General features: G+C 45.7%; 1 protein-coding gene across 10 annotated transcripts in view; it reads left to right on the plus strand.

Moving 5' to 3' along the window:
* LOC105186478 (nuclear receptor coactivator 3) overlaps positions 1-13,774 on the plus strand; it is a 135,365-nt gene that overhangs the window by 98,611 nt on the left and 22,980 nt on the right. For all 10 annotated transcript variants that reach the window (XM_011146720.3, XM_011146711.3, XM_011146719.3 and 7 more), the window contains one exon: positions 2,034-2,172. In XM_011146720.3, coding sequence (XP_011145022.2) covers positions 2,034-2,172 — 139 coding nt within the window. The remainder of the gene's footprint in view (positions 1-2,033; positions 2,173-13,774) is intronic.

A 13,774-nucleotide genomic window follows, 5' to 3' on the forward strand; every position in this document is an offset into this window, starting at 1 on the left:
CGAGTTGGAATGTTAATTTCTTGTTGAATTTTTGCTAAAGGGAGGAGAGGCAGACAAGAGGGGGTGGGAGGGACGGGCGCCTCCAGAGTGTCGAACGAAGCGCGAGATTTGAAAGTTTGGGAACCCCTGATTTAAATGCTCGGCGATGCGTACACACTGGCAGCGCCATGCCGTAATCCGTTCTCGTCCAATTTGCCAAAGAGCTTATCGTTTCGATCGAATTATTAATGGCAAACATAAACGCGCGCGCGCGCGCGAGTTTTTAAGCGCTCGCCACTGATTGAACAGGCTTTAATGTCAAAGCAATATTTGCTTAACGTCGCGCGCGCGCGCGCGCGAGTGAAGTTTCATTAAATTATAATACGCGAACAAATCGTGTATTTATTTTTGCGCGTTTGCACTCGGCATTCGGGAAATGCCAGTCGTTACTTTTGCAACAATCACGCGCGTTTTGCGTTGTTGTTAACGAAAAAAAGTATTCGTTGGATTGCCGCTCCTAAATTTCGAAAAACATTCGTGAGAAGGAGAATGTTGCGGCGTATAAGAGTCTCAGAAAGCAGCAGAAAGTCGAGTCAAACGCGCTCTCAGATCTCCAGTTTCCAGTCAGAAACTGATATCTACACGTCCTTCTGATCAAGTAATTAATAGCCGTAGTCTCGACGTGTGAGAAAAGTCCGCCCGCGCATGTCAGAAATAAGGATCGCGGGACGACTTCTCCAAACGATATTTTCGTTTCTTCGGAACAAAAACGAAACAATCTCGCCGCGCTTATCGCGCGCCTCATTTTTGCAACGCGCAAAATCTCAAACTCCCGTCGCTCGAGTCGCTCTCGCTTTTAATCCTGCGATCCTGGATCGCGATGGTCGTTCGCTTTGTCGCGAGGTGGCAGTAACCGGTAAGACAGCCGTATTGAGACATTAAAATCGCAGAGTAGCGTTAGCAAAGTGAGAGTCACTGTCGAGCCGACGTGACGTCACGGCAAGGTCAACCGAGCGTTTCAACGGGACTGGAGTTGATTCAGCATCTAATGATTTTCCTCCGTGCAAAATTGCCGAATCTTCTCTCCCGCGGGATATCACGTCGCGGCGGGGGAGGGGAGGGGGATCACCCAGCGGGGAAGAATCTCCGTTGAAATTTCGAGCGACGAGCGTGATTGACGATCAATCACCGGCGCTGATGTTTTCTCAACTGAAAGCAGGGGGAGATCTACCGCGATGGAGCACCGAAGAGACCTCTACTCATCTACCTACAACCCGCACGAAATACCCGCGCGTGTAAATTCGCACAAACACCCCCGTTTGCTCCCCGTGAAGTTTCGATCTGATCTGGAAATTTTTATCGTCGGGACGCACATTCGCGCGCGATGCGCCCGATAAATCAAGGCTGCCGTTTTCGGGACGGCGGGTTTCCGGGCGAGAATCGACTGTGGGAAGTCTGCCGGGGTCTGTGTGATAAAAATTGTGCAACAAAGTGCTAAAAATGTGACGTGCGAATGGCGCACGTGAATTCGCACGAGTGTTAGGCATTCTTGGAGGAACCGGCCACTTTGCTTATCACGAATGAGGGCATTCTCGGACGCGATAAAACCGGCGAAACCACGGCCGTAAAAGTAACGTGCATGCGACGTGTGTCCCGCGTGCCTCGTCTGTTTATCTTTACTTGAGTAATTAACGAGTGTGAGGATTTTCGTCGGGAAACAAGAAGGCCAGTCTCTTACGGGCGAGAAAGCAAATGCGAGTCGACGACGACGACGACGACGTCGAAAATTAACTGGATAATTCTCTCTCTGTTGTCTCGAGTCTGAATGGCGCCTTTTGCGGGTTTGCGCGTGTTCCTTTGGAACAGATATTCTAAATTGTTATTAAGCAACAACTTCTCTCAATACTCTATATACGCGCATTTTGGCATTCGCGAATCGATGATCACTCTTGACATTAGTTTCCATTATGATGAAATGTAATATTTGAACGCGATTCTCTCGTACGGCCTGGTGTGTCGCAGATGTGTTAATTCTCCATTTCGATTGTTTGCAGTAACAAGTGCCTTAATGAAAAAAGACGACGGACCCAAGAGAACTTGTATATCGATGAGCTTGCCGAGCTGATTTCCTCCACGGACATGAGCTCTGGCAAGACTGACAAATGTCAGATCCTTCAGAGAACCGTCGATCAGGTAAGAAGACAGATTTTTCCTCCGTCTCCCCTTTGCATGTCGATGATTGATAACATCGCCGTCATGCCGGAGAACATGCCGGCGATATTTGTGATATTTTTCTCCCCCGGCGATAAAGCCTTCGTATCGGTATGCGCGTGACATGATTGGAAAGTGAAAATCCGTGGATCGTGATACTTAATCACTTGAACTGACGCGAGAAAATGTAAGAATGACGAAAACGAAAGGGATTCTCATCACTGTGTCTACACACACACACACATATATATATATATATATAGAGCAGTTGTCATTACATATCAAGCTGATGAACTTTTTAGATTATTGACGAAAAATAATTAATTATCAATACCTCACACAAAGAGAGCTTTGAGTTGTTGAGAAAAATAATCTGGGACAATTCAAAGTTTACGTTTAAAAACACTCACGTTTCGCTTGCAAAATTATGCGCACTTTTATCGCTCTCTCGGGCTGTAAAATTAAAGGTAACTGCGTTCGTTGTTAAGAGAACATGACAATTTTATTGTCGCCAAAGGACTCTTTATACAAAGTCTTGCCGAATAGGCGCAATAAAATATCTTAGATTAATGACACGATCCTCATAATCTTTTGTGAGTAACTCGACCCACGCGTACGTGTTTTATGTACGATGTGTTTTCTTATCCAGAATAAGAAGATACGACGAGGTTGTGCCGTATAATTTCAGTAAATAGAGACGACGGCGGACAGAAGACCGTCCAGAAGGATCGTTCCATGTCAGAATTTTTCTCGCTCTTCTTCCCGCGGAAAATCGATCGGCAGGTATCGAACATTGACCGGCGTTGTTTACCAGTCGCCCGTGAGGGAAGACGCATGCGCGCAAAACCGCGCGCGGTGAAATATTCGGGAAAGCACTCAGGATTATTGAGAGATTTGCGGGCGGAATATGGCGGGGGAGGTCTTACAAAGGTCGTCGTGTTTTATAAATGACACATGTATCCCCGCGACAGGGTCGACGAAACGAAGGAGGAGGAGGTACGCGGGCGCGCGCGCGGTGTTTTCGAAAGCGACATTACATCGCGTCGGCTTAATGAGAAGTTCTTGTAACATTAAAAAACTCGTTCTTGACGAGTTTCGGTGCGCCAACGCTCTCCAGTAGCAAGCAATCGCTTTGCGAAATACGAAGCAATATTGCAAATCTCTACGTCTGTGGTTGTTCGCTCCGTTACTACGCGCTCTCGAAATGTGCTTGGGACGTACGTAAAATTATGTAATTTGAAATTTTACTAATTATCCGCGTGTGAGATTCTGTATTGAATTTTGACACGGTGGCATATCGGCGGTTATTAATTTTCCATCATCATAATTTTACGTGTCTTTGAATTGTAAATTCAAAGAGGAGTATGTGTGTGTGTGTGTGTGTGTGTGTGTGTGTACGCGGTGATTAATTATCTTGTGTAAAATATTTCGAAAAAAAAGCGAGATCTTTTGAGGAAGGTCAGTATCTGCGTGCGTATTTGCTCGCGATATCCGCCGTGTGATTTTAATCTCGACGCTAAATAAGCTCGATAATTAAACGTTTTCTCTCTAAGGTAATATACCGACAATTAATGCGGAAACTGCTCCTGTTTCTGTTATTTCTCTCGAAAGTTGCTCGCCGCGACCGTTTAATTTTCAACGGTACATGTAACTCGGTAATTACGTCTCGAGTGAAGTTTTCCCCGAAGAGAGATCAAAATTGATCCAAGAATGAAATCTCGTCATCGACATTTTCGCAAGATACCGACTTCGTATTCGTGAGATTTGCGACTAATGAAACAGCCTTTTCCCGTTATTGAAAGTCGGATAAAGAACTAATTGTTGCATTACTGTATGTTAGTTTCTTGTATCACTTGTCGTTCGAGTTAATTCCAGAGCCGAGCTGATTCGTCAAAGCGTCTATCTTCGCGGACGCAGTAAATTAATCAAATTTTTCACATCGCCACTTTTATAGCTTCTCTATTTTCAACACTCAGTATCTTAATAACTAAACAGGCGTCTCATTAAACTGCACGAAAGTCAAAAGATCGAAGTGCCTGCCGAGAACAGTTGCGGGCAAAAAATTTAGGTGTTCACTCTTAGTCGCTAGTTTTTCTCAGCGCACTGAACCCCGTGCGCCGTCCCAATATTTTTCTTGAGGAATAATTAACTCGCGAGCTGATCAGAGCTCGTACAAGCGACAAGCTTGCAACAAGTACGCCCACCAACACACACCGCGCGCGCACGTATTATTACAGTTGCGCTGTATTGTACACGGTGCAGATGGTCGTCGTGACATCGTTCAGATAACCCAACGTTTCGCTCGAGCTGCTCGAGACGGACGAGGTGTGTTCGGGTAATCTGAGAGATTTTCAGCAACTTTGGTGAATTCGGTCAACCTCACCGATTTTGGGCAACCCGGTGTGCCCCTTTTTTCCTCACGCAACCCGATCCGCTTCTCTCTCAACTGCCAGCTATTCTATCGCCTTCCCTACCTCAGATCGAAGCCCGAGGCGTGGCGTCGCGTATTTAATCTTGACTCGAGCCGAATCAACAAGAGAAAGGAAACGGTTGCGCGGACACGAGACGCGGACGAGTCGAGTCGACGACGCGAGAGACGCGCGGACTTTTTCTTGTTTCGTGTCTAATTTCACCTTCGGGCTCGTTTTCAGGTTAAGTTCACCCGGCTCGCACATTGTAGCACACACAACGTGTGCTCGCCCGCATCTCGAAGGTTGCGCTTCGTCTTCGTGAAAAGTACACCTCGGATCTTTAGTCCGCTTATCATCCGCGCGCCGTCGCGTCGCGGCTCCGCTCGAAAGGTCAAAGACGCAATTACGCTACGATATTTCTTCTCGGCCGATACGCGATTAATTCGCTAACGATACTCACCGATAATTGCCGGGTCCCGGGGTCTCTTTGTTAAGCCGCGGCCGCGCGCGATCATTGGCTAAACGCGAAGCAGCAGTTGCATAACGGCCGCTAAGGCTAAGCCCTTGACTCACTAGCCGGTGTACGATCGAGCGAGGTTGTGAGCGTCCCATTGGCGGACCAACAATCCGGTAACCGAGACGGTTGCGATTTCGGAGCCTAGACATTCTAGGAGCCGATAATGCGTCGTAACTGTGTCTAATGGCGAGAGCGAAGGCTCTCGTGCCTTCGGACTGAAATTTTAAGCTTCTCTCTCTCTCTCTCTCTCTCTCTCTCTCTCTCTCTCTCTCTCTCTCTCTCTCTCTCTCTCTCTCTCTCTCTCTCTCTCTCTCTCTCTCTCTCTCTCTCTCTCTCTCTCTCCTTTTCTCAGGTACGACCGAAGTCGGGTTGTTTCTTTACAAGGGGGCAAAGGTTAAACGCGTAGTAACGTCAACGAACCAATGGTTCGCATTCTGTTGTTTTCGGACTGAAATTTTAAACAACTCTCTCTCTCTCTCTCTTTTCTTTCCTCAGGTACGGCTCGATCGATTCGGGTTGTTCCTTTACAAGGAGTTAAACACGTAGTAACGTCAACGAACCAATGGTTCGCATTCTGTTGTTTTCGGACTGAAATTTTAAGCAACTTTCTCTCTCTCTCTCTCTCTCTCTCTCTCTTTCTTTTCTTTCCTCAGGTACGACTCGAAGTCGGGTCGTTGCTTTACAAGGGTCGCAAAGGTTAAACGCATAGTAACGTCAACGAACCAATGGTTTGTGTTCTGTTGTTTTCGGGGAAACAAGAGAATGTGAACGCATTGATTCGTTAGTGTTACTACCTGTCTCAATAGAGCTCGAATATTGTCTCCGCTGGAGTCCGTAACTCATTTGCAACGGCTCAACGAGAGCCGTCGAGGGTAGGGTGACCATATGTACTCTTTTAAGAGTATATGTACTCTTTTTAAGGTGGTAAAAAGAGTACTCTCTACTTTTTACGTATCGTACTCTTGTATGTACTCTTTTTTCGTAATGTTGATTATACTTTGTCGATAATGACCAGAGAGCAGACTTCGGTGACGTTTTCATCACTCACAGCATTTGTGCGCCGCGAGCGCCAATACCGATTATGCGTAGAGGTTCTGCGCAACGGCGCACCGCTAGTTACTACGTAGGCAGTCTGAAAAGTTCTCCACCTGACACATACATGGCATTAGAAACTGTCAGACTATAATTGTATTGGAAAGTGGCATCTCTGATATAAACCCATTTAAAATTTTATTCGATCTGTCAAGTCACTCGAGTAGTAGCACCAGTAGAGAAAGCTTTGTGCAAGACGGGCGCCGCATTTGCTAACAATTGACCAAAAACGCAATTCGAATGCATATTTCTCAAACGTGTTTGGGTCGTTTTAAGCAAAATAAAATGGATTTCAAGCGTCGTTTCATAACTGTTGATGAAACTTGGATCCATCACTATACACCAGAGCGAAGAAAACCTTCCGGAATCACACTTTAATGATATTGAATTATTGGAAAAACGTTGGAATAAATGTATTGAAGTTTCAGGAGATTATATTGAAAAATGAAACATATTTCACGGCAAAAAAATTTTCTTTCATTGTCAGGCCGAGAACTTTTCAGACTGTCCTCGTATAAATCGTACAGCACAATCGACAATGGCGCATAGCGTTCCGGCGTTGTGAGTGCGGAAAACGACGCTGATGTCCGCTCTTTGGTAACGACACAGTGAAAACCGAAATTGTCAGGCGATGTACGGAGTGCAAAATATCTTAATAATATAATAAAATGTGTTCGACTAATATTTCTCGGTTTATTTGGTACTATGTTTTATTTTAAATATTATACCTAGCAATCCATTAATCACTGTCCCAGATCAAACATAAAATCATTTTGACGTCAAAATGATATAATTTTTATATTATTCGACGTTACCTTGACTTTTATATGATTTTGTGTTCTACTTACTGTACTCTTTTGGGACCGTAATTAGTACTCTTTTATACTCTTTTTTCTTTTACCCGTTTTTTACTCTTTTTTTATGACTGGGATATGGTCACCCTAGTCGAGGGAAGAGAGAGCCTCTCGAGAAAATCACAAAAAATGAGTTTTTCCATCAGACTGTAGTATCTCGGACTGCACAAGGAAGAGATATCAGATCATGTTGAACCGAGTGCGAGTCAACATGTGTGTTCCCGAAATGCGTCTACAACGTTCTAGAACAGTGTTCGGTGTTTGCGAGCGTACTTATTGACGGATACGATAACTCAGGTACGGTTGTTGTACACGTTCGTATTGTATGATTCAGAGCGTAACAAGAATATTCGATAGCACGCTATAATGTATCTCCCAAGTATCGATACCTCTCTCGTGCGCGACCACGGGTTCCTCAAGGCGTGCGCGGAGAGGAGAACTCGAGCCGCGTTCGGCAGCTGGTGCGGGAGGCCCAGGCTTCGCTCCCTTCGCTTCCAGAAATCCACCTTCGCGGCTGCTTTTAATGATACATCTATGAGCGTAGCCGCGAGTGCCACTCGCTGCTGATAGAAACGAGAATCGAATTCGCGGCGGGGTCTCGGGGCCAACTTCATGCAGCTGCGCTCAGCTGTTGCGCGTTCGGCACGTGCGCACGCGTGTCTGAGTTTTCGTAGTTCGTGAACTGCAGCGGGCAAGGCTTTCAGAGGGAGGGAGGGAGACAGAGAGAGAGAGAGAGTCGCGCGTTCATCCGTCCATCTGCCTGTCCGCGTCTCCGCGACCGACCGACCGGCCGATTGCTGCTACCGGCGCGGCGGCCGTGCAAAGAGGGAGGGGGATCGACTTCCCGTCTGTGTTCTCCTCTTCGCTTGTGCACCACGTTAGTTGTGCCATTCGCAGAGGAGCACGTGTCGAGCCCTCGTGCGACGCGCAGTGCCGATAAACCGCGCACTCTGACGCGTCCTGTGTCTTTCTCTCCGTCGTCATCGTCGTCGTCGCTATCGCCTTTGCCTCACCGTCGTCGGTGCTGCCGGTGCTGCTGGGCAATAGGACCTTGAAAAAGGAGGAAAGCGCGAGGAGAACAATCTCGCAACGAGGAATTCGCGATTCCTCTCGCACTCTCCGTTCCTTCCTCGGGAGCCGAAAAGACTCGCCGACGGTCGAGTTTCTCGCGCGCGCGAGACGAACGCGCTGCTCCTGTCCCGAGAGAGTTTGTCACGTGACCTTGAATGACGTCACCGAGGCCAATAGGAAACCTTCTTCCAAACGACGTCCTATAACTCGGGAGCTACCTGGGCGAAAGAGAGGACGAGAGAAACCGAGAGAAAGAAAGGACGAATGAAAGAGGAGGGAGAAAGAGAGAGAGAGAGAGAGAGACGTAAGCGAGAGTTCGCCGTGTGACGTCATCTGCGCGGTGGCATTGTGCGCAGCGGCCGGGCAATGCGATCGAGGTAGAGTCAATTGAAAATTCCTAGCGAGAAGATACACTCACATGCCGCCTCTCCCGACCCGCTTTATCTCACGAGCAGAGCTTCCACGCTGCCCCACCACCTGATATATCTCGTTATTTGTTTATCGGACCGTCGGAGATTCCGTCCGTCCGTCCGTCCGTCCGTCCGTCCGTCTGGCAACGACGACGACATCGTCAGGATGGAGGAATCACGCAGGACCGGCGCGATGCCGTTCGCGCCCCGTCCGTTTCGCGCAAAGTACGAAACCTCAATATCGCTTTGCGTCTTGTACTCGCGTACTGATCCGCGAAAATGTCCTTCGAAATCTCACCTAACCCATCCCGTAATTTCATCATTCTCCTTGGAACGGCGCTTCTATCGCGGACAGCCTTAAACCGCCCCTGAGATCGCGAGGCGCGCGTTGTTCGCGACTCGGCGGAAGACGTCTTCTTTGTCGCCGTATGTCGCTCCTCTTTCTTTTCTCCCGTTCGATCCGCGAGATCGTGGAAATGCCTTGCGTGCATGCGGTGGAAAGCCAAAGAGGAATTCATCGCGGGCGACGTGTGACGCGGCGCGGCGCGACGCTGTTCCACGGGAAAAATGTGTACGCACATACGCGCGCATACATATGTGCATCGCGTGATGCATGTCACATGTATGCATACGCGCGGGTGTGTGTATGTGTGTGTGTGTGTGTGTGTATTTATATTTGTATATATATATATATATATAATACGCGTTCGCCGTTTCCAGCGGAGGAGAGCGACTAGCGGCAACGTCGCACATATACACACCGTTTGTCGGACTCGGCCGCGCCGGCCGGAGTCACCGACTTTTCGAGGCCACGGCGGCCGCGCGCTGTGTGCCGCACGCTCGCAGATCGCACTGTGCCGATTACGGCCGCGCGATCTATCGGCGCCGCGAGATATGAGCTCAAGGACGCACCTTTTCCGCGCGACCGTGAATTCCGGTCGGCCGGTAACGCAGGAATTCCGGCCGTCGCGCGCGCGCGCCTCTCTCACTCGCTCGCTTTGACGGTTCATCGCCGTAGCTGTCGCGTCGTCGTCGTGAGCCGAGGCACCGTCGCCGCCGTATTTGGACCGTCTGAAATAGTAATTCGCGACATCGCGGTCTCCGCTCGAGGGACGACGGTTGTTGCGAGCTAGAGCGTGTTACGTGGGTCTGCTTTTACGAGGGGATAAACTCGGGGGATAGCTCGCTCCTCGGGAACGGCGTCGCGGAAGAATGTGTCATCGTCGATGTTCCAGAAGGCGTCAGTCAGTAACGTCTTCCACTTCCGGTTTAGATTCCTTTCTAATCTGATGCATCGCATTATCTTGAGATAAGGCTCGATATCGCTTTCGACGGGAGCGAGATTAGGGATGTCGACAAGCTCCGTCTAGCCAATCACGGAGTTTGTAACGTCATTAAAACGCTATTGTGGCGGCCATGGAAAAATACCATTGAAGTAGAGTTTTGATGTCGAGCTCGTTGAAGAATTGGCTCCCAAGAGGGGAAACCTGTCTGTGGACCAAAAAGATATAGATTATTTTCTTGAATTTCTTTTTTTCAGCTAAGCGGACGATCGATTTTAAACTTGGTAGAAATAATAATATATATTTAATTTATAAGAATGAATTTTTATAGTGTTATATGAATAATAACGTAGCAGATACACAAAAATAACGTGGCGTGTTTAGGCGCATGCCGTTTCACGGCTTCCATAAAATCTCGGGATACGGTGGACTGGAACAAAAACGCAAGCAAGATAATCTATGAATTTGCCGCCTATCGTCTGAACTAGGGAAATAAAAAACGAACTACTTTTTCAATAATTTTAAGGCATTTAAAAATTATGTTTGAAAAGTCGCCATAAAAATCGACAGTTTTACGTTAAAAATAAATATAAAAAATTAATATTCTTTAATTTCGCTAGTTCACACGATAGAGAGACATGTTTCGAATATGTAACTACATACTGAAGTCGATCGGTTCATTAGTTGGTCTCAAATCGTGGGAGCCAGTTAAAGCAGAGTTATTTCGGGAAAAAAAAAACGTTTAAAATTTCAAGTACTGTTCAATCATATTTCCAGTACTCACGTAAGTTTCTGCCTAATCCAGGCAAGTCCAGGTCCATATAATAAATTCTTCTCGACTTCACGAAACTTATTTTTAACATTCCTCGGATTTATAGGATTGCGACTGCGATTGTATGACGAAATTTGGAAACCCAGCGCTCCAATTTTGACCTGTGCGCCGCTTCGAATAATAGGTTGTAACTTCCCTAATTTTCTGAATTTTTCGATACGGATTTTACATGAATTCTTAACAATATGTATTTTCAGAAAATGTAATAAAATCAATTCTTTTGATCCTACAGATAGATATAGGTATTCCCCCTTAACATGTATTTGGACAAATGACAACGCTCAGTACGATGCGATGCGCTGCAATTGCGCCTTCGCGTCGTTTCTTGAAATCTGAATACTGGAAATGATAATGAAGTTGCGGCTGATAATGGAGAAGTGGGGGAAGTAATCTTAAACGCGCGTTGAATCGTTTCTTATGCACGGAGCGATCTTCCGCGAGGAGAAAGTCTTTCGGCGGGATTCCTTCGACGGTGATGGCATCGCGTGACGTAATTAACAGCATTAATCGTAACGTCATTTCGACGCCGTGTTAACGATTATTAAAGCTTTCTTCCGGTCTCGATTTCTTTATTTCGGGAATAATGTTTATAAAAAAGGACTTACCATCGAGCATTACGAATACCTGAATACTCGCATCAGATTAGGTTGACTTTCTCTCTGGATCCCAATTAAGCTAATCAACGACTGATCGATGCCGGCAAAAGGATCAACGTGGGGGCTTAAAGGAAACAGTCTATAAACATTAGGAAAAGAAGGAGAAATTCTCGCATTCTCTCTTTACCATTCTCTCTCGCATTCAAATTTGTTACAAAACTTCAAGCGTTAAATACAAGATTGCTGCTAATAATTAATAAGCTGTTCTTTTCGCTGTTCTGTTCGCACAGATTTGCACTGATTCTCTGTTTATTGTTAGATGACAAATAATATAGTTTAGTGTCAGGTATAAAATCCTCGTTAACAATAGACCTCTAAATCTTTAAACAGGTAAAAGGTCTCTAACGGAACTACCTTTATCTAGTCTGAATACCTAGTCTAGGTTCGAAGACGAGTTTCATCACCCCGTAATATTCTGTCGGCAGTGTCGAGCTCAGATGCTCAAAGTTCGCGCAGTCCAAAATTCACATTTCCTAAATTCTGTCGCACCTCCGCGCGTCTTTTTTATTCTCATAGTCGCAGCCACGTGGTGGTATCGAGTTACATGGCTTTCACTGCGCGCGTTACATTTGGGCAATAATTTTCTTGGACTCGCGTCGGACTTCCTAAAGCTCCCTGAGTGATGGTGTTGTTTCGTTAGCGGTTGATGCAACGATGGATAACACGCAGGCGGACTTTCTATTAGATGAGCTACGCATACAGTGGATAACTGAGCTGTTGCGGACACTCATGTGCGCCTTCGGTACTCTGTGTTCTCTTCAGGTTCGTATACTCCCGCTTAAACTTTTCGTCCGGTAAAGTAAATTTCAGCTTCGCGTACCGAGAAGCGCTTCTCTTCTCTCCCCGTCTCTCTCCCTTCGAGGAGCGCCGGGAGCGGGAATACGCGGTTAACAGAGTGAGTTTAAATTCACAGATTTTTCTCTTCTCCCTCCTCCCGACACGATGCACGTGTTCAGCCTACTTCTTCCCAGCAGCTCGATGGAGAATCGATCTTAAAAAAAAAAAGAAAATGGTGTTATCTCATTATCTTCAGATTGGTCGTTATCGCCATCAAGGGATTCGCGCCTCGTTCGTAGATACGTTTTCTTTCGGGTTATGGCAAAAGTGCTGAATTTTAAATAGAAGTTTTGCTCTTTTCCATGGAGATGTACAGGATGTCCGGGATCTTTTGGAAACGAAAGTTTGTGAAGATTAATCGGATTAAACTGAGAAGAAGAGTCAAGTACTGTTTTGCAAAAATCGCAATAGTTATTAAGTTATTAATGTAACAACTAATAATTAATGAGTGAAAATGACCACATCTAGAAGTTTTTTTTAATTGATAACTTGGGAATTTACGTATTTATTTGCAAAATGCTAAAGGATTTCTTTTTTTTCCTAATCTACAATTATGTGATGGCTATTGTTTCTAGCGATAGATATGAGTGTATTGAATTTTAAACTTTGAATATTGAACTTGTCGCTAAGCATAATAATCATCATATAATTGTAGATTAGATCATTCTGAACTGAAAAGTCATTTACCATTTTGCAAATAAATACGCAAATTTTCAAGTTATCAATTAAAAAAGCTTCTAGATGTGGTCATTTTCAATTATTAATAATTTAATAACAAAATTTAATTACAAAATTTAATTTTTAATGTAAATTTAATTACAAAATGGTACATGACTTTACATTTGAGTTTGATCTGATTGATCTTCATAAATTTTTATTTTTAGAGATTCGGAGAGAGTCTTAAGTGATTCGGACATCCATACAATGGATGATCGATAGTTAGGAGGAGGGTTAATTTCTACACTACTAGCGAATTTGGCCGAAGAAACGCCTTTTGCCCTGCCATTGATATTTCTTTGTATCTTTCCTTTTCAGCATTTTTCTACCTGTATGAGCAGAATTAGGCCTAGCAACAAAACAAGGACTAAACCCAAATTCCGATTATAAGACCGCTAACGAAAACAATTAGACTTGGACTAGCAAGTGTTAGACTAATATGAGATAATCATATTTTTCGGAATACGACGGATATTTCTCTAACGTAGCCGTTCAACACAGTTCACACGTATTTCGAAGTCGAGAGAATCGAGAAGCGAGAAGTGCGGGCGATAAAGCGGCTGCAGAAATCGCTACCCCGTCATGGCATTCACTCGAACCTTCCCCGTAAACTGCATTTTTTCATCACTCGCCGCGATCACGCCTTGACACCCTCGCACACTATTGATATGCAACTCGGCGTATTTTTTATCCGCCACCTCTAGCCCCTTCCTGCCGATAGTATTATCGCGTGTCTTTTTCTCATCTATTCAGTCTCGTATCGCATTGCCACGATCATCGTGTCAGTGTCTCTCCGTGTGCCATAATCGGCGCGACAATCCGCTCCGACGTGTGAAAACAACGTTGCCGGATGTCTAACGATAAATTCCGTCTCACCGCCGGAGTGGATTATTTGTTTCGTATC

This window comes from Harpegnathos saltator, unplaced genomic scaffold (assembly GCF_003227715.2).
Source record: "Harpegnathos saltator strain DR-91 unplaced genomic scaffold, Hsal_v8.6 scaffold202, whole genome shotgun sequence".
In the NCBI taxonomy this organism is placed as follows: Eukaryota; Metazoa; Arthropoda; class Insecta; order Hymenoptera; family Formicidae; genus Harpegnathos; species Harpegnathos saltator.